Source organism: Sceloporus occidentalis, unplaced genomic scaffold (genome assembly GCF_023333645.1).
Source record: "Sceloporus occidentalis isolate IW3139 unplaced genomic scaffold, rSceOcc1.0.p SCAF_14, whole genome shotgun sequence".
Classification (NCBI taxonomy): domain Eukaryota; kingdom Metazoa; phylum Chordata; class Lepidosauria; order Squamata; family Phrynosomatidae; genus Sceloporus; species Sceloporus occidentalis.
The window spans coordinates 5,694,300-5,719,632 of NW_028316994.1; the positions used below are offsets into that span (position 1 = coordinate 5,694,300).

The 25,333-nt window shown below is 42.3% G+C and overlaps 1 protein-coding gene across 2 annotated transcripts; it reads left to right on the forward strand.

Annotated features, from left to right (window-relative positions):
* Positions 1–1,764: 1,764 nt before the first annotated feature.
* On the forward strand, positions 1,765–25,029 carry LENG8 (leukocyte receptor cluster member 8). Of its 2 annotated transcripts, none has more exons than XM_089481306.1 (15): positions 1,765–2,432; positions 9,065–9,242; positions 9,893–9,994; positions 10,445–10,558; positions 11,470–11,755; positions 13,068–13,221; positions 16,209–16,394; positions 16,804–17,118; positions 17,534–17,662; positions 17,893–18,181; positions 18,549–18,650; positions 19,178–19,246; positions 20,106–20,235; positions 20,768–20,975; positions 23,249–25,029. In XM_089481306.1, exons 1-15 carry the CDS (start codon positions 2,392–2,394, stop codon positions 23,409–23,411), a joined length of 2,466 nt encoding a protein of 821 aa, XP_089337432.1. In that variant the 5' UTR covers positions 1,765–2,391; the 3' UTR covers positions 23,412–25,029. The 2 variants fall into 2 exon arrangements, with proteins under 2 accessions (XP_089337432.1, XP_089337433.1); XM_089481307.1 differs by having other exon boundaries at positions 21,570–23,340.
* Positions 25,030–25,333: the final 304 nt, after the last annotated feature.

Sequence of the window (25,333 nt, forward strand, 5' to 3'; positions counted from 1 at the left end):
TGATATAAGTCATTGAATTACTCATAGGGTCTCAGGATTCACCTTACAAAACCATAGTATGGCCTGAAAGGGTCCTCACGCACTGCAAAATTAATGCAGTTTCACACCACTTTTATCCGTCTCCATCCTATGAAATCCTGGGGTTTGAAGTTTGGTGAGACACTAGAGCTTTCTGACTCAGGATTTTAAATACTGTATCCCCTCCCTAAGCTAGAGCGCCCAAGATTTCATAGAAAGCATCCAGGGCAGATGAAGTGTGGGACCATAGTACAGCCTGTAAAGGCCCTCAGCCCCTCACACACTGCAGAAATAATCCAGTTTGACGCCACTTTTACTTGTCATGGCTCCATCCTGTGGAATCCTGGGATTTGTAGTTTGGTGAGGCAGTAGTGCTTTCTGGCCGAGAATTCTAAATACCCCTTCTTAAACTAGAGCTCCCAGGGTTTCATAGAAAGCAACCAGGGCAGATGAAGTGTGGAACCATAGTACGGCCTGTAAAGATGCTGATCCCCTCACATGCTGCAGAATTAATACAATCTTTAACTGTCATGGGTCCATCTTATGGAATCCTGGGATTTGTAGTTTGGTTAGGTACTAGCGTTTTGGGGTTTAGAATTCTAAATACCCCCTCCCCAAACTAGAGCTCCCAGGATTCCATAGGAACCAGGGCAGATGAAATGGAAACATAGTAGGGCCTGAAAGGGCCCTCGCACACTGCAAATAATAATAATAATAATGATGATGATGATGTTTGACATTTCTTTAACTGTCATGGTTCCATCTAATGGAATCCTGGGATTTGTAGTTTGGTGAGACACTAGAACTCTCTATCTTAGAATTCTTTAAAAAACCCTCCCTAAACTAGAGCTCCCAAGATTTCACAGAAAGCAGAAGAAGCGTGGAACCATAGCATGGCTTCACACACAGTGCAGAAACTAATACACAGCTTGACACTGCTTTAAACTGCCTTGGCTCCATGCTATGGAATCCTGGGATTTGTGATTTATTTATTTATTTATTTATTTATTTACGGTATTTATATTTATATTTATACCTTCAGCCCTGAAGGCTCTCAGAGCGGCTTAATAATAATAATAATAATAATAATTACTATTTTAATTAATAATAATATTTTAATAATTAATAGTATTATTAATAATGTTATATTATTAATATGATTATTAATAATATAATATGAAATAAAATAATTAATATTATTTATTAATATTATTTTATTTATAAATAATAGTATTTATTTTAATAATTAATATTATAAATTAATAATCAATATTATAAATATCATATCTTTATTTACAAATAATATTATTTATTTTAATGATTAATATAATAAATTAATAATTAACATTACAAATATTAATTAATTCTTTATAAATAATATTATTTATTTTAATAATTAATATAATAAATTAATAATTAATATTATAAATATTATTTCTTTTAAAAATTAATATTTTTAATTTGTTGTGGAACCACAGCACTCTCTCTCTCTGAGAGAGAGGAAAAAGCTAGCCACCTCACAGAACTACAACTCCCAGAATCCCACCGCACTGAGCCTTTTTTTTTAACCGTGTAGCCAGGCAGCCTATTAACTCTTTACTCCCACCCAGATTGTGATTGACAGGACGCCTTCTCCTATCCCGTCGCGGTGACGTCAGGCTCAGTGACGTGAGGCGCCCTTCGCTTGTGCGCCTGCGCCACTCCTGACGCCACCGGAAGTAGGTAAATCAGTCAGTCGAAGTAGGTCGGCCGGAGAGAGAGATCGAGGCAGCGTCGGCGGCCATTTTGTGGCTCTAGAGGCGCCTGGTTTGCCTTTCCCCGGAGCGCCTCGTGGGCGCCCTCCTGACATAGCAGCAGAGGCCGAAGCCAAGGGCGTGTTGGGCTTTACCTGAGGGAGGAAGGGAAGCGAGGGGAGTGGGCGAGAGGGGGGCCTGAGGACCCGGATGTAAGTAGGCCGCAGGGAGACCCAGAAGCAGGAGGCCAGGAAATCAGGGAAGCATAGGGTTTTGGGAGGGGGGCGGTCCTTAAAGCTGGCCCTGGAGGGAAGGAGCAAGAAGGGCCGAACCAGGGAGAGCAGCATTTAAAATAGTGGCTGGCTGTTGAAAACCACCTTCAAGCCTAGAAGCCACTCAAGTTTTGGAAGGGAGTCTAAGGGAAGGAAGGAAGGAAGGCCACACATTGGTTCAGGCCTGAGACGTCATTTTAAGGGGGTGACTGCGCTGCCACTTCGGAGTGAGATGTGCCTCTAGCCTGGCTAACCTCCTTTGTTTGGCCTTTCCACTCGCGGAAGAAGAAGAAGAAGAAGAAGAAGAAAGACCGACTTGGAAGCCCCTTCGCCGCCTGGGATTTGGTCCCCTTCCGCCAACACAGAGGATGGCGGCCAATATTGGCGACCAGCGAGCGCCCCAGGAATGGTGATTGCCGCTTCGTTGGTTTGTTCGACTGCCTTCGAGGCCGTTTCGACTCTAGAGCTGCTGGAGAAATAGCTCAGTTTGGCACTGCTTCAACTCTCTTCTGGCTGAAGGCTATGGAATTCTGGGAGTTGGAGTTTGTTGTGGGCCCGGAGCGGAGCGGAGCTCTGGACCCCACAACATACTCCAACTCCCAGAATTCCATAGCCTTCAGCCAGGGCAGTTAAAGCCATGCCAAACCGGGTTATTTCTCCAGTGTGGATGCTGCCTATCTGCAGAAGTAATCCAGTGTGATGCCACTTATTAACTGCCATGATCCAGTGCTGTGGCACTCTGGGGATTGTGAGTCTTGTGTCACAAGGAACACCAAACCCAGAACTCCATAGCATAGAGCCATGGCGGTTAATGCAGTGTCAAACTGCATTATTTCTGCAGTGCAGATCAGACCTTAGAGCAGCGGTTCTCAACCTTCCTAATGCCACGACTTTTTAATACGGTTCCTCATGTGGCCCCCCCACTGTAAAATTATTCCTAAGGCCATCGGAAATATGTGTTTTCCAATGGTCTTAGGCAACTCCTGTGCAAAGGTTAAGTGACACCACAGGTTGAGAACCATTGCCTTAGAGGCACAGTTGATATTTCCCATAATGCCTCAGATTGTATCCAATACTTGCTCCAGAGTACTGTGGGAATCGTAAATGGCAGCAGCCGAAGTTGAAATGTCGGTTCCCCATTTTGTTATTCAAAGCACTGCTGCTTTTGTCTATTCAATATATATATGGGCTGGGGGTGGGGGGAAGAGGCATGGATATAGGAGAGGCCCATGTAGATGGTTTTTTCTGGACCACCTCAGTTCTGAAGCAGATCATGGGAATTGTTTAGTTCTTGTCCCAGGATTCCAGAGCATAGTGCCACGGCAGTTAAAGTGGTGTCAATCTGGATTATTCCTACAGTGAGGACTGTGGGCCCAAACAGACGGGCCAAAATAAAGGTGCTTCGGGTCACTTTGGAGGTATACTGTTTAAATGCTGCATGCATCCTAAGAGGCCAGAAGTCATGCCAAAGCCATGCTCCAATCCTAAAGACTGGAGCACAGCTTTGGTGCAGCTTCATTTACACAGCATACCTCTAAAGTGACCTGAAGCAGCTTTATTTTGGCCTGTCTCTTCAGGCCATAATCCCTGTAGATGAGACATCTCCAAGTCCCCCTAAACTCTGGCTAGATCCTGCAGATTCAGGTCTGTGACCTCCCTGATTGAGGCGTGTGGTCTTCCTCTCTCTTCCACTGCCTTCTGCCCTTCGTAACATCATTGTGTTTTCCTACGATTCATGCCTTCTCATGATGTGGCCAAAGTATGACAGACTCAATTTGGTAATCTTGGCTTCCAAGGCAGTTTCAGGCTTGATCTGTTGTTAGTCTTTTTGACTGTCCATATTGTCCTCAGCACTCTTCTCTAGCACCATATCTCAAATGATTTTGATTGCAATCACTTACTTTAGTTTGAAAGGCACAGTGGGGTGGATTAAAGCAGGACTTGAAAGACATATGGTTTTTGGTTTGGAGACATCTCCCAGCAGGCATCTCCTGTTTTGTGTTTGTGCACAGTAAAGCAACGTGGCCTCAGCCACTTCTGAAACGAAACTTGTTGAACCAGCCTCACCGTTCCTGTTTTTTACCAGCTGCAGCTGGTAATGTTCAAGCCTCCAAGAGAGCGTTCACTTCGTTCTTCCCAACAGAGAAGCTGCCCTCAGTTGTGACCATCCTCTTTTTTTGATAATCTTTATACCAAATGAAAGGTGGAGTTGAGCTGCTCAATCTTCAACTCAATTTTACATTCAGAATTATTTTCAGAACGTGACAGATGTACTTGTTCTTTCAGGTTAGCTTAACACAAGCCGCATGTTTGACTGGGTTAATCAGGTGTAGTTTTTATCCCCCTGAAGATTTTTTAGAATCATTGTCAAAAAACCGAATATAGATTTAAAACTGATTATTCTGTATTTTGAAATAGGCTGGCTCTTTTTTCTATGTAGTTACAGTTTTAGTGACCACTTTCAGATTTGCTTTCCTGCTCATATGTTTGTTTAATCATATCTGCTGTTTTTGTTACTGCTGGGAGTGTGTCTGACCTGTTTTGAACTCGGCTCATCTAGGACCTTGCACAAGATGTTCTCTGCTGGAATTCACGCTGTCCTGTCTGAAATAACTAGAAGTCTCTGATTAACATAGACCAGCCAGATGGGTTCAGCTACGTAAATGTGTTTGTCTCTAACATGAAAATTTATCTACTCTGAATTCTTGGCTAGATTGGGGCATCTGGCATTAATAGAAGAACAGAGTGAAGTTAGTTTTACAGTGGACGATAATCTTGGAGAGAGGTACTGGCAAGAGATGAAATTTTTGTTTTAATGATATATGACAGAGGTCTTCGTAAGGAACAAAAAGTACCATATTGATCCTGCAAAGTTTTTTTTTCTCTTGCCAAACAGTTAGAATGAAATCCGGTCCATATTATTCTGTTGGTTAGTTGGTTAATCAGATGAGTGTTTTGTATAGAAGTTCTCTGTGTGTTGCAGTGTTTTTAAGATCACTTTAATTTGCTGTCAGTTGTACCATAGAGGAAATGGAGAATGTTAACAGAAAAGGAAATGGTGGCCAGTTTTTCAGTTTAAAGACTAATGCTATAGTGAGGAAGCGTCTAAAACATAGGGATCTTTTTGAACCTTTGCTCAAGGTGAGGTCAGTATTTCAGCTTGTGATGCCATAATGGGCGATGATGTCACAAGCCTACTGGTCTTTGGCATTTGACCATGAAGGTGAGATAAATGTGCAGGACTTGCTGGTTTGAGTCCCCGACTCCTGCAGGCACTCTCTGTGAGTATTTACGCTTGCCCCTGGGCAAGTGAGATTGAATTTGTTCAAGAAAGGCGACTTGCCTGAATCTTGGGAATGAAAATTCTACGGTTGAACTGTTTTATTTAATTGTTTATAAAGTTAACTTTTTTAAATGGAAGGCATTTTGAAAACTCAGTTCTATGGTGGCATATAATTACCTAAAATGTTATTTGTAGTTAGATTTAGGGTGCCTTTCTGTATATGGATTTTTTAAAATGGTTAACAAATCTAAAAGCAATTGAAAATTGAATACAAATATACAATAGTAATAAAAATACTAGTTCCATACACATGCAAACTCTTTTTATCTGCTGTTCACATACAAACCCAGCTAGTGTCTTGGTTGTTACATTGATATCCTCCCTTTCCTTCAAAGGAGCTGAATTTTTTGGTGCCAAATCTGACACATTCTGAGCAGAGATATATAGTTGTCAGTCCAGTTCTTTCACATTCACTTATTATACTATAAAAACAACATCTTTGGGGTAGGTGGGGGGGAAGCTACATGATTAATCCACAGGATAAAACAATATGAAATGAATCGTGGAATAGATCTATTTCTTCAGTAAATAAAAACATTAAAAATATCATCATTCGGCCTTTGCTTTGAAACCTTAAGATTTGCTGGATAGACAGGAAGGAGGAGAAAGAAAAGGTTCTCTGTTCTCTCCTTTCTCAAGTACAAAAATGTTTGTCTTGACGCTGTTGATCTCAAGAACCAAATAACATGACACAGCCATGCCAACTGTCTGCATGTTGTGGGACTAAAGCAAGAGAGAGGCCACCAGGCAAAGAATCTACATACAGGATGATCAACATATTTAGTGAATAAACTTAACATGCTACATGTCAGTAGCACCTGATAGCACCACAGATTTATTCAGAGAACTATAGTCAACTGAAGCTTTTGCAGTAACAAAGACAACCATCCTTTTGTTTCTTCAGGGGATCCATCATGGACTTCCCCTCACACACACACACCAATAACAAAAAATGTAGGAAATCAAGTCCTGTTGTTTCCTTTGGCAGCATGAGATGTAGGTGGCCACTAGTGTGGCTGCATGCATATGTCTCCATTAAAAATGGAGCTTGCTGTCCACAGAAGCTCAAATGCATGGATTGCGGATAAGAAGAGCCACTGTACATTCATCTTCAAAGTGCCGAAATACACTGTATTGAAATAGATTAAAAGTGCTCCCCCTCTTGAAAGTCAGAGGCTTTGGCTAGACATGGCCTTGAAATGTCTGAGAACACAGTAAGACAAAAGTGAGCTTATTTTTCTTAAGAGTAAAGCATTTTTATTTGAAACAGATCTATTTTGTACAAAAATGTTCAGAATCAGGGCAAGCATTATGTACACAGCCATTTTCTTGGTTGCTAGGGGCTGGCAACTGACAGTTGAGTATCATCTGAACACTAATAATTTGACCATAAATAGTTTAAGAGGTCAGGTGTTTTTAAATGGCACCTTGTATCATTTTTTGACCAGAGTGAGGGTGGTTTATCTCAAAGCCCTGCAGGAGTCAGGGAAAACCGAGCAGCAGAGTAGCTATCTGGCTGTAATTAATCTTTAAACAGGAATCCTACCATCCGTAGGCAAAAGACACTGCCTAGTCTAGGGTCAGCTTGTCAGTAGCAAGGACTGGGAAAATCTTGTGAAATATTGGTCTTGAATTGAAATACTTGTTCAGAACTTGTTTCACAGCAATTGTTATAGTTATAGTTATTGTTATAGTTACATCCTACCTTTCCCCCTGCCTGAGTCTCAGTGCAGCTTACAAGAAGTAGGTAAAAGAAGCATAGCCATAAAATATACCAAATACAGACGTTAAAAAATAATCATTAGGTATCTATAGAATTAAATCCAGTTAAAACATGTTTGTATCTTGGTGAATTTTTTTTAAAAAAATGTAATAAAATTAATGCTTTAAATTGTTTTATAAGACGTTTTGTGTGTGCCTTTAAGTTGCCTGTCAGCATTCCTACCAGGAGGCACCTCTGAAATATAGCCTACAGCATCTGATATTTGTTGGAAGTTCCCCATCTAAGTATTTACAAACAGTTAACTAGATCTCTTTTGAGTGATCAGATGCCACCCTTAATGGTTGCTTTTGGTGAGTAAGAATTGTGTCAATCAGATAGAAAGAAGAGCTGCAAATGGCCAGAATAGATGTATGAGCTGAAACCTAGTTAAATTTTTATGGCTTGTAGTTTTATGGGGAAGGGGTCTTAAGTACTCAAAAGATTTGATCGTGTCAGATCTTGGAAGCTAAGCAGGATCAGTCCTGGTTAGTATGGTACTTGAATGGCAGACGACCAATTAATATTAGGTACTATGGGCTATAGGAAGGAACTGGCAAAACTACCTCTTGAGTATTCCTTGCCTAGAAAACCCTATGAAATTCAGGTTGACATGTGACTTGAAGACCCATGCATACATGAGAAGGAGAGCTGTTATGAACTTCTTTTCAGGGCTGTAAAAATGGAATAAAACAAAGGCTGTGACTTGTCATGGATGTGTTTACTTCTGAGTAGTCATTCTTGAATTTAGGCTGTAAATCTCAAGATAAATGAGAAGAGCATGGAACTTGAGGAAAGAGGTTTGAAGCCTCTCTTCCTGGATTTTATCCACTTAAGGACCAACTCCTAATTACAGTTACATGAAACAAATGATGGTGATTTTCTTCCTGCACTTCTAGTCTGTCTGCCTTTGCAGCCTAATGCTATTCCTTCATTAGCTCTAATGTCACAATGGAGCTGTTGTTAGCCTTATGTGAGTGAGTCAGCTCCCTGGCCCTGTTTTATATCCTCTGTTCTCAGGGACATTTAAAATGCCATTGATGAAACATTTCTGATGTTCCAGAGGGTCAAGCTCAGCTTCCCTAAGTACTTTTGGTTTAGAAGGACGAAGAAAGCCTTTAAATTTGATTTCCTAGGCTCTTGTATGTTGGCATGCCATGAGTTTTCATAAGGTACATATCTTGCAAGGGTCTGATATGTAGAGAGATAAAATTACTGGGATTGTTCATTGGCTGCTGAATGGCAAAAGGATGGTGTAGTTTGCATTGTTTCTACTATTCAGAATAATAAATTAATAGTAGAATAATAGAACAAACTGACAAAAATTCTCATTCTTGATCAGAGAAGCTGACTTGACACATCAAGACAGTCTGCTGAGAAATTGTCAACCTCTGCAAGTTCTTGCCTTCAGCTTTGCTTTTCATTAACATTTCCATAATTCTATCAGAAATGGGTCTGCATGAAACTACTGGCTTTTTGCTTTGTAAAACAATGTATGCACATGTAGCAAATACAGAAAGTTTGGCACATTGATCAAAAATACAGAAACGACCCATTTGTTGTTCTTATTTTTAAAAGCCCTTTCAGTGAGGTAAGAGCTATTGTAGTTTAGCTACATAATTTCCACAATTTCTGCAAAGATAATTTTTGCAAATGTGAAAGCTCTTGAGAGTGACATACATCTCGCAAATGTGGAGAAACTCTTTTCCTGATTTCTCTTTTTCTCATATGAGCATGATGCTAGGAAAGATGTACTCATTAGATGGCCTTGAACAAACAGTCTTGTAAATTGGGAAGAAAGGAAAGAGAAATATTAAGGAAAGAGAAATATAAAGATTAGAAACACTAGGAGAATTAAATGCTATATTAATAATAAATGGAAATAAAAGACCTGAACCTGGAAATAATTAATCCTGTTTCTCAATCCATCACATTGCAGGGGAAACCAGTATAACCTGGGCAACGGAAACAGTAGAGAGAACGGAATGGAAGGCCCAATGCATGAAAACCCTGAGTGGGAGAAGGCCCGTCAAGCACTGGCTAGCATTAGCAAAAATAGTACTGCTGCTGCCTCTGGCAACAGTAAACCTGCCACCAATGGGCAGGCTAATGCACAGGTAAGAGGGTTCAGTGTTTCTGCAAGCAAATACATATATCAAAGATCAAAGTAATCTAAGATTGTACAAGTCTACTTTTTGAGAATTCTCTCTAAATAGTAAAAGTCCAAAGTCCTTTCAAAAACTTTGCTCTGGGAGGGCAACAAATAACGTGGACGAACTCTCTCTTTATTTCTAAAACATTTTATCATTTGGGTGGGAACAAATATATTTGGTACCAGCATTCAGTTGATATGTGTTGAATCTCTTGGGGAAGCTGAAACAGACTGTTTTTTACTTGGGGTAGCTGTGTACTTGAGATCTAGAACATTGTTTCGCTATCGTGGGATCCCAGACTTTGGAGTACAGCGGTGGGGTTCTAGGAGTCTTAAGAATTTCTGAAGATCCAAGTTTTGTGGCCACTGGTCCAGAGGGCTAGGAGTTCTGGGATTGACATTATTGGGTTATGTGGCATCTGGAGAACACAGTCACCCTGGCACTCTGAAAATCGAGATGAATCAACCTGGATTTGTTTGACAGAGAATCAGGCTCCTTATCATCCCACTTTTCTACTGACACGGGGAGCCAAGGAAGCTCCTTCCTTGTTAGCAAACTCAAATAGCTTTTTGAGCCTCCTTTTGTCATAAACATTTATGCTGCTTTTTTCCTAGTACTCAGCCCAGCAAGGGGAATCTCTACAGCAGCAGCAACAGTACTACCAGTGGTATCAACAGTACAGCTACCTCTACCCATATAATTACTATTATCCTATGGTAAGTAACAACAACTAGCTGAGCTCCTAAAGTCTCCTAGAATGCATGCTGATATGTCTCTGCTGGAAATGTGGAGATGTTTGCAGCAAGGATCTGAGTTACATGCTGTGGAGGGACTCATAGTTCAAGGTGGGATCCTCAACATGTTGGGCTTCACTGATGCCTCCACAATCCCTAGATGTTAACAATAATTTCAGCTGAAAATAAGATACAAGCACATGACTACAGTTTATGCCTGCTGTATATGAATTAAGCAGGACCGGAGTATAATATTGGAGAAGAGGGGTGTTGACAAGTTGGCTTGTTAAACAAAATCCAGACATGTGTATGAGATGTGCAGGGAATTTAATTTGTAGCCACCATTAACCATTAAGAAGATAACCATCTGCACAGTTTCTATTCTGTTACATACCTGTACTAATCTGGTTCTGTGGTTTGCCCTCACTGCAGAATGTCTACCCTGGGTATGGTTCCCCTGGACAGTATGGTGTCCCTGGTTCTTATTCATCGGGAACACCGCAGCAGCCGCAACCTCCTGGACAACACCAAGGGAACATGAACCAGGTAATGATGCCTAACTTGTATTCATCCACCCTAATGCTGATTTTTCCTTCTGTTTATTAACTAAACAGGAAACAGATCAGATGGTGTGGCAGCACGGTGTTGATACGCTGCAGGAGCACCACAAAGCAGTGTCAGAAAGGACGCCCTTTTGCTGGCTCAAAAAGGAACAGCATTTTGCCTCCCCTTTTCGAGCTGGCAAATAGCCGAATTGGGGCCACAGCATGCAGTTACCATGGTCCCGATCTGGTGTTCAAAGGGGTGGCATTATGCTGCTCCTTTAGGGCCATCTGTTTCGGCCCTTTGTTTCCCTACCTTTGTACCCCTAACTAAACTCATCCATCTTTAATTCCACTGTTGCTGATTCTTATGGGTCCTGGGTATGCTACGACCATAATAAAGGTGAAGAGTGAAGTCTGTTGTGGACCACACTGTGTAGTTTACTTATGTGATTTATTTATTGTCTTCCCAGTTCATTCCTTGCTTCAGCAATTTGCAGTGATGATTGCTTCAACAATTTGTAGTGATGATGCAGTAGTTAATGATGGTAGCCTGATAAGGGAGAGATGCAGAACTAGAAATAAGCCTCAGGGGCTAAATGGAAGGGATGCTGGATTCTGACATTTCCTCTGAGAGACAAAGAACAGAAGCCAGCAGCTGTGGTTCTAGATTTTCAGAGAGAGGAAGGGGGCTTTATGGGTTCAGAGGAGTGGTCTGTTGTTCCATCCCCTGCAGTTGTACTCCAATCCAGTCAGCATGGGCATTTGTCAAGAGCTATGGGGAACTGCAGTCCAGTACTATCTGGAGAGACCCAGGTTGCTTACTCCTTAAGTGATTTAAGGCTTACCTCCATATTTTCTGTCCAAGTGTGTGCTTGGAGAGGTAGCAGTGACAGAATTTTTTTTTCCTGTCAGCCTCCTGTTCCAGGTATGGAAGATGGAGGGATGCCATATCCAAGCCAGCAACAACAAATGCAAGTTCCAAACCCTCCACAATCCCCTATGCAACACCCTGGCCATCCCTCACAGCATAACAGCCATCCCATGGGTTCTTCAGGTCAGCAGCAACAGCAAGGTGGGCCTCCTGGAGGGCTGCATTCCCAACAAAACCAGTCAAATGCCTCCTATAACCAGCAGCAGCATTCCTACCAGGAGGCACCAAAGCCCAAGAAGGGACAGCAGCTTTGGAACCGCATGAAACGTGAGTTTCTGGAGTTTAGAGGAAGTGGAACAGGGGAGGGACTTCAGTTCTTACAGAAAAGGAGTTGAAATAGGTTGGTACAGAAAAGGGCTTGAAATGGGTTATTGAGGAGGAAAGTTGGTGTAGAACTAGGAATGTTTCACTAGCCTTTTATGTTAGTTGTAGTGGAAAAAATTGTGCAAAAACTACTTGTAACAATCTCCTTTCTGGCAGAAGTTTAAAGTAGTATGTAATTATTGTAAAGGTAAAGGTAGTCCCTTGACATGAATGTCTAGCTGTAACCAACTGTAGGGGGCAGTGCTAATCTCCGTTACTAAACTGAAGGGCCAGTGTTGTCCAAGAACTGCTCTGGTGGTCAAGTGGCCAGCATGACTGTATGGAACGCTGTTACCTTCCCACCAAAGTGTTACCTATTTATCTACTTGCATTTGCATGCTTTTGAACTGCAAGGCTGGCAGAAGCTAGGAGTAGTGACAGGAGCTCACTCCATCATGCAGCACTTGAGCCTCAAACTGCCAACCTTCCTATCTTACAGTAGTCAGAATTGGCATCTTAACCACTAAGCTACTGCATCCCTATAACTATTGTGAATATTTGATTATATGTCGACCTCATATATAAGTGGAGGGCAGGTTTTGGGGCAAAGCCATAGATTTTGATATGACCCATAGATAAGTTGAAGGTAAAATTTAGGTGCATATAACAAAGGATATGAAGGATGAAGCAAATAAAAACAATGCCAAAGAACTTTTTAAATTCCAGCAGCCATAACTACTTATGCTCAGTACTTAGGGCTGGATGGATGAGTGAGTCGGGGATATGTGTGCTTCCAGGACAAATGACACAAATGACACTCTTGCTTTTCACCAGAGAATGTTTCTTTTTTTTAATAAGAGTTAAAGTACAGTACTTACATTGACCCATGAATAAGTCAACTCAGCTTTTTTGGATCAACTTTTTGACTAAAATTTCTAGATTTATACATGAGTATATGAAATAGTTAACCTGTATGTTGTTGTTAACTGCCTTCATGTTGACCTCGAGTTGACCTTTAAATTTTCAGAGTGAAAGAAAGTGTATTTCTATAGTTTAGTGATGCCACTATTCAATAATAGATTACAGGGCCTCATTTACAACGGGGAACCTTAGATCTCAGTTGATTAACTAGGTAGCTGAAATTGGGCCGAGTTTTTGATAGTATCTGTGACCGTAATAATAATCAATAGGAAACTCTTTTTGGGTTGGTCTGTTCTTATTAGGAGACCAAAGGCTTTTTTTAAAGTCACTACTGCTCACCTCTTGTTCTCTACAGAAGCCCCTGGGTCTGGTGGGCTGAAATTCAATCTGCCCAAACGCCCTTTTGTAGTAACAAATCAGAACTTCAGCAGTTCAGAGCAGCAGCAGCAACAACAGCAGCATGGCAACTTTGGTTCCCAGCAGAATCCTGAAAAACGCCACAATCACAGGTATGCCTAATTTCTTCAGTTTCATTCCTCTTTAGAATGGTAGGTGACAGCACTTAAGTTGGATAGCAGTTGGTTCTCTAGGTTGTAAAAATCCCTTGTGCCTGTATTTCAAACAACTTCCTGTTTGTGTACGTCAATGAGATTTCCACATTTCCAAGAGATACTAACTTTTATTTTGTTAAATTTCTATCCATCTTGTTTTTGTAGAACAAGTTTCAGATAGGATTTTCTGGGAGCACCCACCTTGCCTTTCTCCATAACTACTCTTGCTGTCAATAGTGTCACTGGGGGGATGCAGACAGCACCCTAAATGGAGGTGACACCACTGCATCCCATACATTCAAAAAGTGTTAAGTGAAGTCCAGCTCACTGAGGGGAGAAAAAAGGCACTCACTTGCTCATGTTGAGCAAGCAAGCATCTTCTTTCTCTCCCTCTGAGCTGCACCTCACCCAAACTTTGAGCAGGCTCAGTGGGCAGAGAAAAGTTGCCCAGGCTCAGAGGGCAGCCAGGGTGTTTGCCTATGCAGTGAAAACACAAGAAATAGCAAATGTTGGAGGAGGAAAAGCAGGAAAGGGTCACTGCTGCTGCCACACCATCGCACCCAGGACCACCAACCCAATTTTTACTGCTGGAGAAGGTGGGCAGTGGAGGCAGCTGGCATGTCCATTCACCAAGCTCTGATGGGAAAGCTAGTGCTCCTGCCAGGGCAGGTCCTCTCCCTTTCCCCTTATGATTGCCTTGCCTCTTGGCATGCTTGCCTGTGCACCCCCGTACCCCCTTGCACCTTCCAGTTAGTTGGCCTCCTCCTTTCCTCGCCTGCCTATGACTCTTTCCTTCCAAGGGGCCTATCTCTTGCTCTTGAGGCATCAGTGGTGGAGGATGAGAAGTAAGAAGAGGTTCTAGCAGCAACAGTGGCCACCTCTCTGTGATCCCCATCACTTGTGGCAGGAGCTTGGAGGAGGAGGAAATAAAGAGGCAGAGAGCCAATGTGGTGTGCTTTGAATGTTGGACTATAACTCTGGAGACCAAAGCTTGAATCCTCACTTGAGCATAAAAACTTACTGGGTGACCTTGGTCAGGTCACACTCTCTCAGCTTCAGGATGGTAAGGGCAAACCACCTCTTGGCAAACAAATCTTACTAAGAAAACCTCAGGATCGGGTCGCCTTAGGGTTGTCATAAGTCAGGAATGACTTGAAGACGCACAACAACAAGAGACGGCAAGAAGCTTCCTCTCCAGTGCTGCCAGGCATCTTGTGAGACAAGAAGTGCAGGCAAAGAGGCAATGAAACTGCCTGTGAACTGCAATCCTTTTTGTTGATGATGCCAAAAATGATATCCCTCCTCCTCTGTATGAAGTCCAGTGAGCCTCCCCTCCCTGCCTGCCATGCGCCATTTCACTCCTGAGTAAACCGGCGTGCAGCAGAGAGGGATGGTGTTCCCTCTCTGCTGCGCATCGATTTACTCAGGAGTAAAATGGTGTGCGGCAGCAAGGTGAGTAGCATACCCTTTTGGCTCTGCCCCCTCAAGCCCTGCCCTTCCGCACTGGGTGACACCCAGTGCAGGAACTCCACTGCTTGCTGTCACTATAGTATTACTTCTGAACTCTGTTTATTAACTTGAGTCTTTAGGCCAGGGGATGAGGGTGCACATTGTCTCTCCATAGTGCCTTGGAAAACCACACTCTTCAAAAATGCTTTTTAAAAAAGAGTCCCTAGATGGACCCTTAGGTGCATGGGAGGAATTTCACTATGTTCCCTCCATGTTTTGCCTATTTTATGTACTGGAGAGACCTTTTTAAAGCAGCAAGTCAACCAGAAATCAAATCATCTGTTTTGTTTTGCTTTTTAAAGTTAAGAATTTGGGGGATGCAGATAAGCTGGTGGAACTCATAAAGCATGTAGCCCTTAGATTGCACTTTTCCCATCCCAGCAAAGATGCTAAACCTGTCAAACAGCAAAGATGTAAAACCTGTTAAAATTTCTATTGCTAATTTGTGGTTAGTATTGCCTTTTGCTTAGTCAGCACAGCTTTGAGGCAGACTTCTAAGCATGCATGTGAGGGCTCAGAACAACACATTGATGTAGAATGAGACGTCGGCACAGATACCTCTGGAGACATCACAGGCACAAAATATGTATTCTTTATGCAGAATTTGTGCCATGTTTGAAACAGTCAGTTTTGTAGAATGACACCACCTTGGACTTCTTGTCAGGCTGCTGAGAGGTTTTAAATACAAGAGGGCTGTGAAACATCTTCTCATTGTGTAGTGGGTGAATTATTAATACAAGATGGCAGGAGGGCATATGGAGTGAAGTCAGAGCAGTACCAGGAAGGGTAACTAGGTTTTACTTGGAATTAGCCAACACCTCCTGGTGCTCGATGAAAAGACAGCTTGGAAGCTCTTGAGTTTATCTCTGAACACTAGACTGTCTTGTGTAGTGCTGGGACCATTTTCAGGCTACAGGTTGAATCTTTCCAAGCAGCCTAACAAGAAGTCCAAGGTGGTGTGTATCACACGTCATGGGAAGGTTCAGCCCTCAGGCAGGTTGAATGGGAAGATCAGCAGATGGTAGCGGAACTGGGTATATTGAATTACAAAGTAACCATTTTGACATAGAACAATTGCTTGTCAAAATAGTTCAGTCTCCCTTGGAGGTTTTCAAGAAAACTTTAGATGGCATTTAGTTATTCTTGTTTGCATTCAGAGGGAAGTGGGGGGTTTTCAATACTAGAATGCCATGTTGAGTAAGTTAACATAGTCTGGTCTAAACTCACATGTTCCAGCTAATGTTGTTTTGAAGCTTAACCTTGGATCTTAGTGCTTTGATAGGGGATCTGAACCCCCTGGGACTTCTGAAAATCTCTCTTCCCCAAACACAGCAAAATCCTCCCAATGTGCACTTGAAGTTTAAAAAAAGAGAAGGATCTTAACACAAATTATATATCAGTTGGGACTTGGAGTTTTAAACAATTTCTCTTTACAGTTCTTCAACAGGCAAGCCAGAAGATTGGCCTCAAGATATGAAAGAGTATGTCCAGCGCTGTTTCACAGCCTGTGAGTCAGAAGAGGACAAAGACCGCACTGAGAAGCTGCTGAAGGAAGTTTTGCAGGCCAGGTTGCAAGATGGCACTGCCTACACAATTGACTGGAGCAGAGAGCCACTTCCAGGGTGAGTAGCTACAGGACCAGAAAGGTGAATGGAGATTTTTGGGTCAGACTTGGAAGGATTAGATTTATTATTCTGTTTGTTTTATTATATTTGTATTCTCACTTGCACTCAGGACACTGTACACTCACATACCCCTACTCCATTATATCTGCAAGTGATCCTGTAGGGTAAGATTAGGCAGAGATATTGTAACCAGATGAAGGCTACTCAATAAGCTCAGTGTCTTAAGTGGAAATGAACTTGAGTGTTCCCAGTTTCAGTCCCCACATTATTTTTTTATGACAGATTTGTCTTGAGGCAAATACAAGTTTGTACATAAGTAAAGAATTTGTCTATTGTAATAAACTTTTTGATAATGATGAGTTTGCTTATATCTATGGACTGAGCACTTTTGTTTCTTTCTATGCAGCCTGGGCAGGGACAACATGGTTGAAAGCCCCAAGAAGAAACAGCAACATTGGGAAGTGTCTTCTCTGCACTCTCCACGTGCCTCTATGCAGTCTACACTTTCACAGCAGCAGCAGAGGACTAGTGGCAACTCTCAGCTTCAACGTGGGGGAGGTAGTGGTGGAGGTGGGACTGGTCGGATTCGTGGCAATGGCTTTCCCACCAAGTTTGGAAATCGCAATGTCTTCATGAAGGAGAATAGCTCATCCTCAAGTGTTGATTCACGTTCCAGGTCACGGTCCTCATCACGGTCTCCCAGCCGGCACTTTCGAAGGAGGTAAGTGTCTCATGCAACAACAGCAGAATAGGTATGGAACGGGTGTCTCAGGCTTTCTGCAGTTAGATGTTGTGTCAGTAAGGGACCCCTCAAAAGTGTGCATGTGGGAAGAGAAAGGCAGGAGCTGTGCATTAAAGCTTCCTGAAAGTTGGTAGGACAGTGTAGAAGTTTCATTTGGAAACAAAAAAAAGTACAAAGTGAGATTCTTAGAAAACTAAATTTTGTGTTTCCCGTTTGCACAACAATGTGACTAGCTGGAGTGGGTGGGTTTTTGTTTGTTTGTTTGTTTTGTTTTGTTTATAATAACAGCTTTTAAAGTTTGAACACTAACAGGATTAATTACAGTACGCAGCACTTTCTTGAGTACAAGGTTTAATGAAAATGATTTTCTCCCTTCTTTTTTCCTCTCAAATAGCGATTCGGATACAGACAGTTCCTATTCAGGCAATGAATGTCGCTTGGGTAACCGCAGGAATACACAGAAGAACCGGGGCCGTGGGGGGCACCTGGATAGAGGCCGGATGAGAGCCCAGCGAGGAAAGAGGCAAGTTGTGTGAGAAAACGAGCTTACCAATATCTCCCACTGCTGGTGTGTAGTCACAGATTAATGACTGAAAGTCTACTAGAAGAGTAGTAGAAAGTACTACTGGGGAAGCACCATGTTCTGTCTGCTTCTCAGAGGATCATGGTGTAAATCGTAACTGGGTCTTTTACTTGAGTGGCACTTCCTTCCATAAGTGATCTTCTCAGCCTCTTGTTTTCTCTCTTTCTCAGGCATGATCAGGGGCCTTCCAAACGCAACCGGAAGCGTAGCACAATGGACTATGAAGATCCTGAAAAGGAGTTCAAGAAAGAGCGACGGGCAGCCCGTTTTCAGCATGGTGCCCATTCCAAAAAGCTGCGACTGGAGCCCCTTATCCTTCAGATCAACAGCCTTGATACCACTGGCTCTGATGGGTTTGACTGGAATGAGCTGAAGATAGTGGGCACCTGCCAGGAAATAACAAAACATTATCTGCGTCTTACTTGTGCTCCAGACCCCTCTACTGTCCGGCCTCTCTCAGTGAGTAATTCTTAGGCCATGGGTGAGGATGGTGTGGCTTGCAGGCCTGATGTGGGCTCTCAGCACCATTTTTAAGGCTCTGCAACCTCCACCAGACTCTTAGCTAAAAATGTCTGGGAACATGGGGGGGGGGATTCACCACATTTGGGCCCCTGGGCCATTTTCAAACCAGGAAATAGATTGGAAGTTGACTTTTTAAAGTCAGTAACCTCTGGCCAGGCATAAATTGACTGCAGTTGGCATTCTGCTTGTCCTTGTTCTGAACATGTTTTTAGTAGGTTAGTGCTTGCAGTGTTCCATGGCTGGTGAGCTTTCATTTTGGACATGATTTGATCCTTATCAAGTATCTCTATATTGCCCCTACCAGGTACTTAAAAAATCCTTGGCTATGGTGAAATCACACTGGAAAGAGAAGCAGGATTATGCCTATGCTTGTGAACAAATGAAATCTATCCGGCAAGATCTCACGGTAAGCAAGTTCAGGTATTGGAGGACAAGAGTCAGTGAGGATGTCCGTGGTTGTCAGCTACTCCTAGCCTATTGAATTGCTACTTGCCAATGAAACCTAAAATTGCTAGTTACAGTGGGGCCCTCCTTATCTGCGGATTTGTCATCTGCTGATTTGAGCATCTGTGGATGGCAAGCCCATGTTGTCCCCAAGTGGCAATGTTAGTCCAGTAAGAGAGCCTAAAATCTTGGTAGTTTTAATGAATTGATGGTTAATGGGAGAGGGGAAAGACTCATAAAACTCTTTCTTCACTTCTGTCATTTGGTAATTTGGAACACAGTTATGCTCTTATTTTGGCAGACCCTGTCTTTGGGCCAGGAACAGCCATGATGATTCTCCATCCATTTCACACTTGGTTTAACTGTATATTCAAGCCTCACTTCTTTGTGGAAGTGCAAATGGGAATTCACCCACAGTTAAACAAACCTAATATGTGGAAATTGAAGTTACTTCTGGTTCTTTATAACATCCTTCCCTGTTCTGTTTAGGTTCAGGGAATCCGTACGGAATTCACTGTGGAGGTCTATGAAACACACGCCAGGATAGCACTGGAGAAGGTAAGGCCCAGCGCAATAGATAGTCCCATGAACTTCCAAGTTCCCGTCTCCAATCAGCCTTGAACTGAGAGGCTATACAGACCAGCGTTATATGCCGGCCTCAGGACAGAGTGGGAGCGTAGCGTCCAAATGACAAACGCCCCAATGATGCCATCACACCATGCGCCCAATTGCATGGCGGGCAGCATCACAGCACTCCTTTGACACTGCATCCAGATGACACAGCTCCGAAAGGAGCCATAGAAGGTGTGACTGTGGCAACAAAGGAGCCACGAAAACGCCAGATTGTGGTCGCAGCATGTAGTCGCCATGGCCCCAATCTGGTGCTGTTTAGCCCCTGAGTCAATAACCTTGAGCAATCACTTTATCACAGGGGTTTGAAGATAACATATTGAGGGAGAGCCTTCTATGAAATAAGCCAGTAGGGGTTGTTGGGTTTGTTTGTTTTTGCACACTTTCAAAAATTAGAGGGTACTTTCAGGAGGTGTTTGTGCATCCTGTTGATCCCTTATTTGTCTTCTGCTGGGTATTTGTTACTTCCTCTGCATCCCACTTCTTCAAATACTAACTCTTGCACAATTTATTTTCTGTAAAAAAATTATTGGAACAGAAATTCTTGAGGAACTTGAGCCCCTTTGAGGCCTAGAGGTACAAGTTTGTGACTGAAGGTTAAGAGCTTCTTCACACACCCACTAAAGCTAAATGGAGGAGATTTCAGTGGAGTGCTGGGGGAATTTTTTGCTTTGTATAAGAAAAGGAAGCCTTATCAAGTTGCAGGGAGCATGAAGGAATACCAAGTTTTACCTGGTTCTAGTGGTTAGTTGAATCATTTCCATAACAAACTATTTATCTTTTATAGGGTGACCACGAGGAGTTTAACCAGTGCCAGACACAGCTGAAGTCTCTTTATGCAGAGAACCTACCTGGAAATGTTGGAGAATTCACAGCTTACCGAATCCTCTATTATATTTTCACCAAGAACTCAGGGGGTAAGTGCCAGGGCTTGATGGACATGGAGTCTTTGTAGATCTGGGCTAAGCTGTCAAGAGTTACTTTAGTGCTGGTTTATATTATTTGGAGTTTGGGGTTTTTTTTGCCATTAACGTATTTGCTTCTTTAACCATGTAAGGAAAATGCAGTTACTAAAGGCTGAGCTCAAGAGTGAGACCTATCAGGTACTTCCAGCTCATGTATCTGCTCCTCGGAGCTGGCTTTTGCAAAAGATAGATGTCTCTCCACCCATGCCAATTACTAGGAAAATGTTAATCATGTTGGAAATCTTGCTCTCAAAATACCATGAACAGTAGAAGCATTCCTGGTTGTGGGAAGTAGAGAAGAGTGTAAACTCCTTTTCTATGTAGAGATTGAAGCTAGATGGGCCAGGATAAAGCAGGATAAGTTTGTGAATTTAGACAGTAGGCCTCATTAGTTAAGCCAAACTTAGTAGGCAGCAAGAGTAACAAGTAGCAGGGCTGCAGTGTGAAAATGGGTTCTGGTGATGCTTCTTTCTCTCCGTTGCAGATATCACAACAGAGTTAGCGTACTTGACAAAAGAGTTGAAAGCAGATCCCTCTGTGGCACATGCACTTGCCTTGCGCGCTGCCTGGGCCCTGTCCAATTACCACCGGTTTTTCTGCCTGTATCGCCAAGCACCCTGCATGTCCGGCTACCTCATTGACAAGTTTGCTGAAAGGGAGAGGAAAACAGCCCTTAAAGCCATGATCAAAACGTATGTGAACCTGAACCAGGCACCCCTGGGGTGAGGGATGGGGAGATGCCTCACACCTGCCCGCTTTCCTCCCTGCCCCAACTGTTGTGTGGCAAAGGGGCAGACTAGTGACATGCAGATAAAGGAGGGTAAAATGGGTTTATGTTTATGCAGCCTCAGTTCAGAGTGCCATATCCTTTGCAGGTAAGTAGGGTAACAGTCTTCTGCTCAGACTGCCGTTACGTCTGTAGATTTAAAATAGCTACTTAATTGTACACCAGGGCTGGTTGAGGTGCTGTCAGGTGCTGTGATTCACTTAGAGTGGCAAATGGATCCACATGCAGAAGGTTTTGACTAAGAAGCATTAATCTAGAAAATGATCTTCAGTTGAAAAAAATACACTGTTGAAGTTTTAATTTGGGTATATAAGCCATTAGCAAAAGGAGAAACAAGAAGAAAGAAACAAAGATGATGTTGTGGAAAGGGTGTACTTTCAGAAGAAATAATAATAACCAGAGTAGACTTTTGGGCAATTTGTAGTTTGTGCTTACCTTTTTGTCATATCCCATGCCTCTAAAAGGAAGATTTTTCCCTCTACCCTCTGATTCATTTAAGGAGAAGAATACATGAAATCAGCCTTCTCCATACTTCTCACTTGTTGAATTGAAAACCACAGGCCTCATCTGGATAGATAATGGATCTTGGATGCCATCTGTCCATTGCCTTTCTAGTGGGTTACATGCTTTGAATGTGTATCCTGATGGAGATGGTGTTCTCCATGCATATTCCACTGAAAGCAGGGCAGTGTGGTAGGTCTGCATCCATGTTCAGATCTACTTTGAATGTTCATTCAATTTTCCTCACTTTTTCAAGTCAGGGATAGGAATCTTTGACCTTCTAGTTGTTTTGGTGTTCAGTTCTAAGGAGTTCCTGCCAATGTAGTCAGTGGTAAGAGATTGTTGAAATAATCATGCAAAACACCTGGAAAGCCAAAGGTTGTTTACCCCTATGTTAAAGACGTGTGGGAGTTTTCCATTTATAGGAATTTTCTGTCTTGTCCCCTATTTTGTTATGTAGTCCATCCATATACAAATCATGAACTCAGTAAGTTGGGGAAGTGATGATGATTACGTTCTGTGCTTTTTAACAAATCTAGATGCTGTAGTGTAGCTGAATGTTTACAAAGCATTTTGGTATCTGGGGCTGGGTGGTAGCAAGGGTATGGTGCTGAAAAGTAAGAAGCAAAATATTACAAGCAATTGGCAAGATGGCACTAACATATTGTTACACTGTGCTTGATGAAAGATGCTGCAAGGATAGTGGGACTTTCATTGAGAGAAGTTGCTTTATTGTAAAAGAGGATTGTAAACTTTAGTGGTTTAGCATGTCAGATATTTACAATATTGTCTTCTCTGACCCCTATTCTAAATCCTTTTCATTCATGTGGTCACTCTTGAAAGTTAGAACCTTAAAAAGTTGATTATGTATCAATCAAAGAGGGTATCTCAGGGTGAGTTATTTCTCCCATTTGCTCCAAAGGCATGTCTGCCTTCTGTGCTTCATTTTCTAAGCTTGTCCTTTCCAGTGGGATCAGGGGCACACATACTTCCCCCTACTAACTCCAGTCCTTTCCCACCATTGACAGACTTTGGGGAGCTTCTTCCTCATCTATAACATGCTGTCTTAAAATCACAGTCTAGACAGTTCTTCCTTTCTCTTGTTTAATCAGGTATGAAGCGTAAGCTTGGCAAAACCACTTTATTTTGCTACTACAAGCACAGTTGGCAAGTGCTGAGGAATCTAATCTTTCAGAAGCCTTTTATGAGGCAATTATTTGTCAACTAGAAGCTGCCCCAAAAAAGCATCTGAGATCAAAATTCATTGCCTTTCTTTTGGCAAGTGTCAACATGCAAAGAAATCCAACAGGGTTAAATGTACAAACCAGGAACAATTGGCTGGCTACTTGAAGTGCTTCGGATTAACAGTGGTTGGAGGATTGCAGCCTTTCCTATGCCTTACATTTGGATGACAGGTGGGTGGGCACTAACAGGCTATCTGAACTCTTGCCTCTTTCTGCAAATAAGTCTCAAGAGTGCAATCCATAATAACCTTACTTTTTAAAATTCTTCTTAACAGCCATGGGACTAGGGTTGTAATACCTAATGATTCATTTGGTTTTCATCATTTTGTCAAGTTCACTAAGAGTAACTAAGTGTTATACTGTGAGCAGGATTCTGCTTGACATTTTAGCCTGCTTTTTCCTATTCACCAGTGTCTCTTTTTATCTCCCTCAGTTTCCGCCCGGTGCTTCCTGTGTCCTACGTTGTGTCAGAGCTGGCCTTCGAGAGCGAGGAGGAGTGCCAGGCCTTCCTCGCAGCTCTGTCCCTTGTGTATACTAGCCCTGATGCCACCAAGATTGACTGCAAGCAGAGCTTGGCGGTCCTCGCCAATTTCTGAAAGTGTAAATCTCCCCCTGCTCTGCCCTGCCCTGTTTTAACATGTACATATATATATATATATATGAGTCTTTTTGTGTGTATATATGTATATAAAACCAAATTCAGTTAGATGCCATGGGCATTTTGGAGCCTAGCTCTAGCATCTCTCCCGCTGTCCACACCGCACACGGATAGAAGAGGGTAAGATCCATGGACATCGGATGGCATCTAGGACTGCGAGAGATGGAGAAGAGCAGAGAGTTTGGTTTTACAGTTGTGTTTTTTATTTTTTATTTTTTGCCAGCAGTGGGGTAGGGAGGTGTGGGGGAATTCTTTGCACTTGAAGTTTAAGATCATCTGTGGTGGCGTTTTTCTTCTCCTCGTGTCAAGATGCATGAGAGAACATAGCTACACACACGCATACCCTCGTCATCTGTTGGTCAGAAATTGCTGAGATGAAGGGTTGGGCAAAGGAAAAGGGATCTGTACGACAAATTCTTGAGACGTACGGATTTAATAGCTCTTTGTGTTACCATTCTTTCCATCCCCATGAGAGTGTTCAGGGAGCTAGAATGTTTACTCTGTAAGACACAGGGGAATCCTTTCATCTAATTTCTCTCTAAAACCACATCAGTATCCTTGCAGAGCCATATTTACATCAAGCTTCCACCTGGCAAACCTCTCAGAAAGCAGCGGTACTTGAGAGCAAATGGTTCCTTTGTGTAAATATGTGGAATATGATTTTGTACAGAAGCACCAAGTTGTAAATAATACTAGAAAAACTTGTTTTCTAAAGGGAAAAAAAACTTTTCTACTTTTATAATGATGAGTTTAACAGATGGTTTTCTCTGAAGACGAAAAATCCAGGTTGTGTTTGTTCGCATTTTGTGTTCTCCATTGTGCTTCTCAGAAACTAACACTGTCTCAGTTTTTTCCTCTTCCGAGCTATGGCCTGGTTCCGAAAAACCATGAGAGAGATGCCACCTCTCCAGTCAAAAAAAAACCAGCCTGAGGAGGAAGAGCAAAGCAAAATCTGCCTTCATGCCTTTCCTACCAGTTCAAAGACTTTTTCCTATGCAGCAGAGAATGTAAAAGACTTTTCAATGCAACCCCATGTGGATGTGGCAACGTGCAGTGAAGAGAAGCACATCAAGGCAATAAGCTACAGCTGTTGAATCAGAGCCGCACACAAGATGGTCCTCGCAACCTTCTCCTTTGCTATTGTGTTCTGGAGTTGTCATGCTAAGTTAAATTTATTTATTTTTTTCCTCCCTCTGTCCTCAGTTCTATACAGGTAAACTCAGAAAATGCACCACCCCATTTTCACCTCCTTTCGTCACATTGTTTTCAGTTTTGTTTTAAAGTTTTGGAAGATTGTCCAGTTGTCTCCTTTTCCTTTTTCTCTTTCCTCCCCCCATTCTTTCCCACCCTTAGTTTCTCTAGCTAATCCCTTCCCTTCTTTCTCTCTCTCTCTCTCTCCTTTGCTCTTACTCCTTCTTTCTATTTTTGTTTTTAAACATGTGTAATTTTGGGATGTTTTGGCTTGGGCTGGATTTTTCAAAGTTTCCTTTTTCCTTTTCAGAAACCTCTGATTTTTTCCCCATTTGATTAAATTAAAAAAAAAATCAGTGACATCTTCTCTGGTGTGATGCTTTTGAAGGTTTAGCTGTTTTTAGCATTATGGTTATAACAGTTCAGATTCTCCAGATAAAAGGAAAACGAAAAAGGGAGTTCAAGATACATTTGTAGTTGCAGGACTGTGTAGTCCAAGTAATTATAACATTGCTACAGGTGATCCGAGCAATACATACCTCAATAAGAAGGTCTAAATCAGGGGTTCCCAACCTTTTTGACTTACAGTGCCTTTTTAGAATCAATTTCTATGGTGGAGCCCCAAAAAGGCCTACTCTATGTCTTGGAAGTTAATGGTGTTTAGGAGTA

What these genes read in the sequence shown, in the direction of transcription:
- LENG8 (XM_089481306.1), top strand. Translation starts at nt 2,392, where the DNA reads ATGGCGGCCAATATTGGCGACCAGCGAGCGCCCCAGGAATG. An exon ending in AGCAGAGAGCCACTTCCAGG is followed by an intron (nt 16,395 to 16,803) that starts GTGAGTAGCTAC and finishes CTTTCTATGCAG; the next exon opens with CCTGGGCAGGGACAACATGG. An exon ending in CTTAAAGCCATGATCAAAAC is followed by an intron (nt 20,976 to 23,248) that starts GTATGTGAACCT and finishes TATCTCCCTCAG; the next exon opens with TTTCCGCCCGGTGCTTCCTG.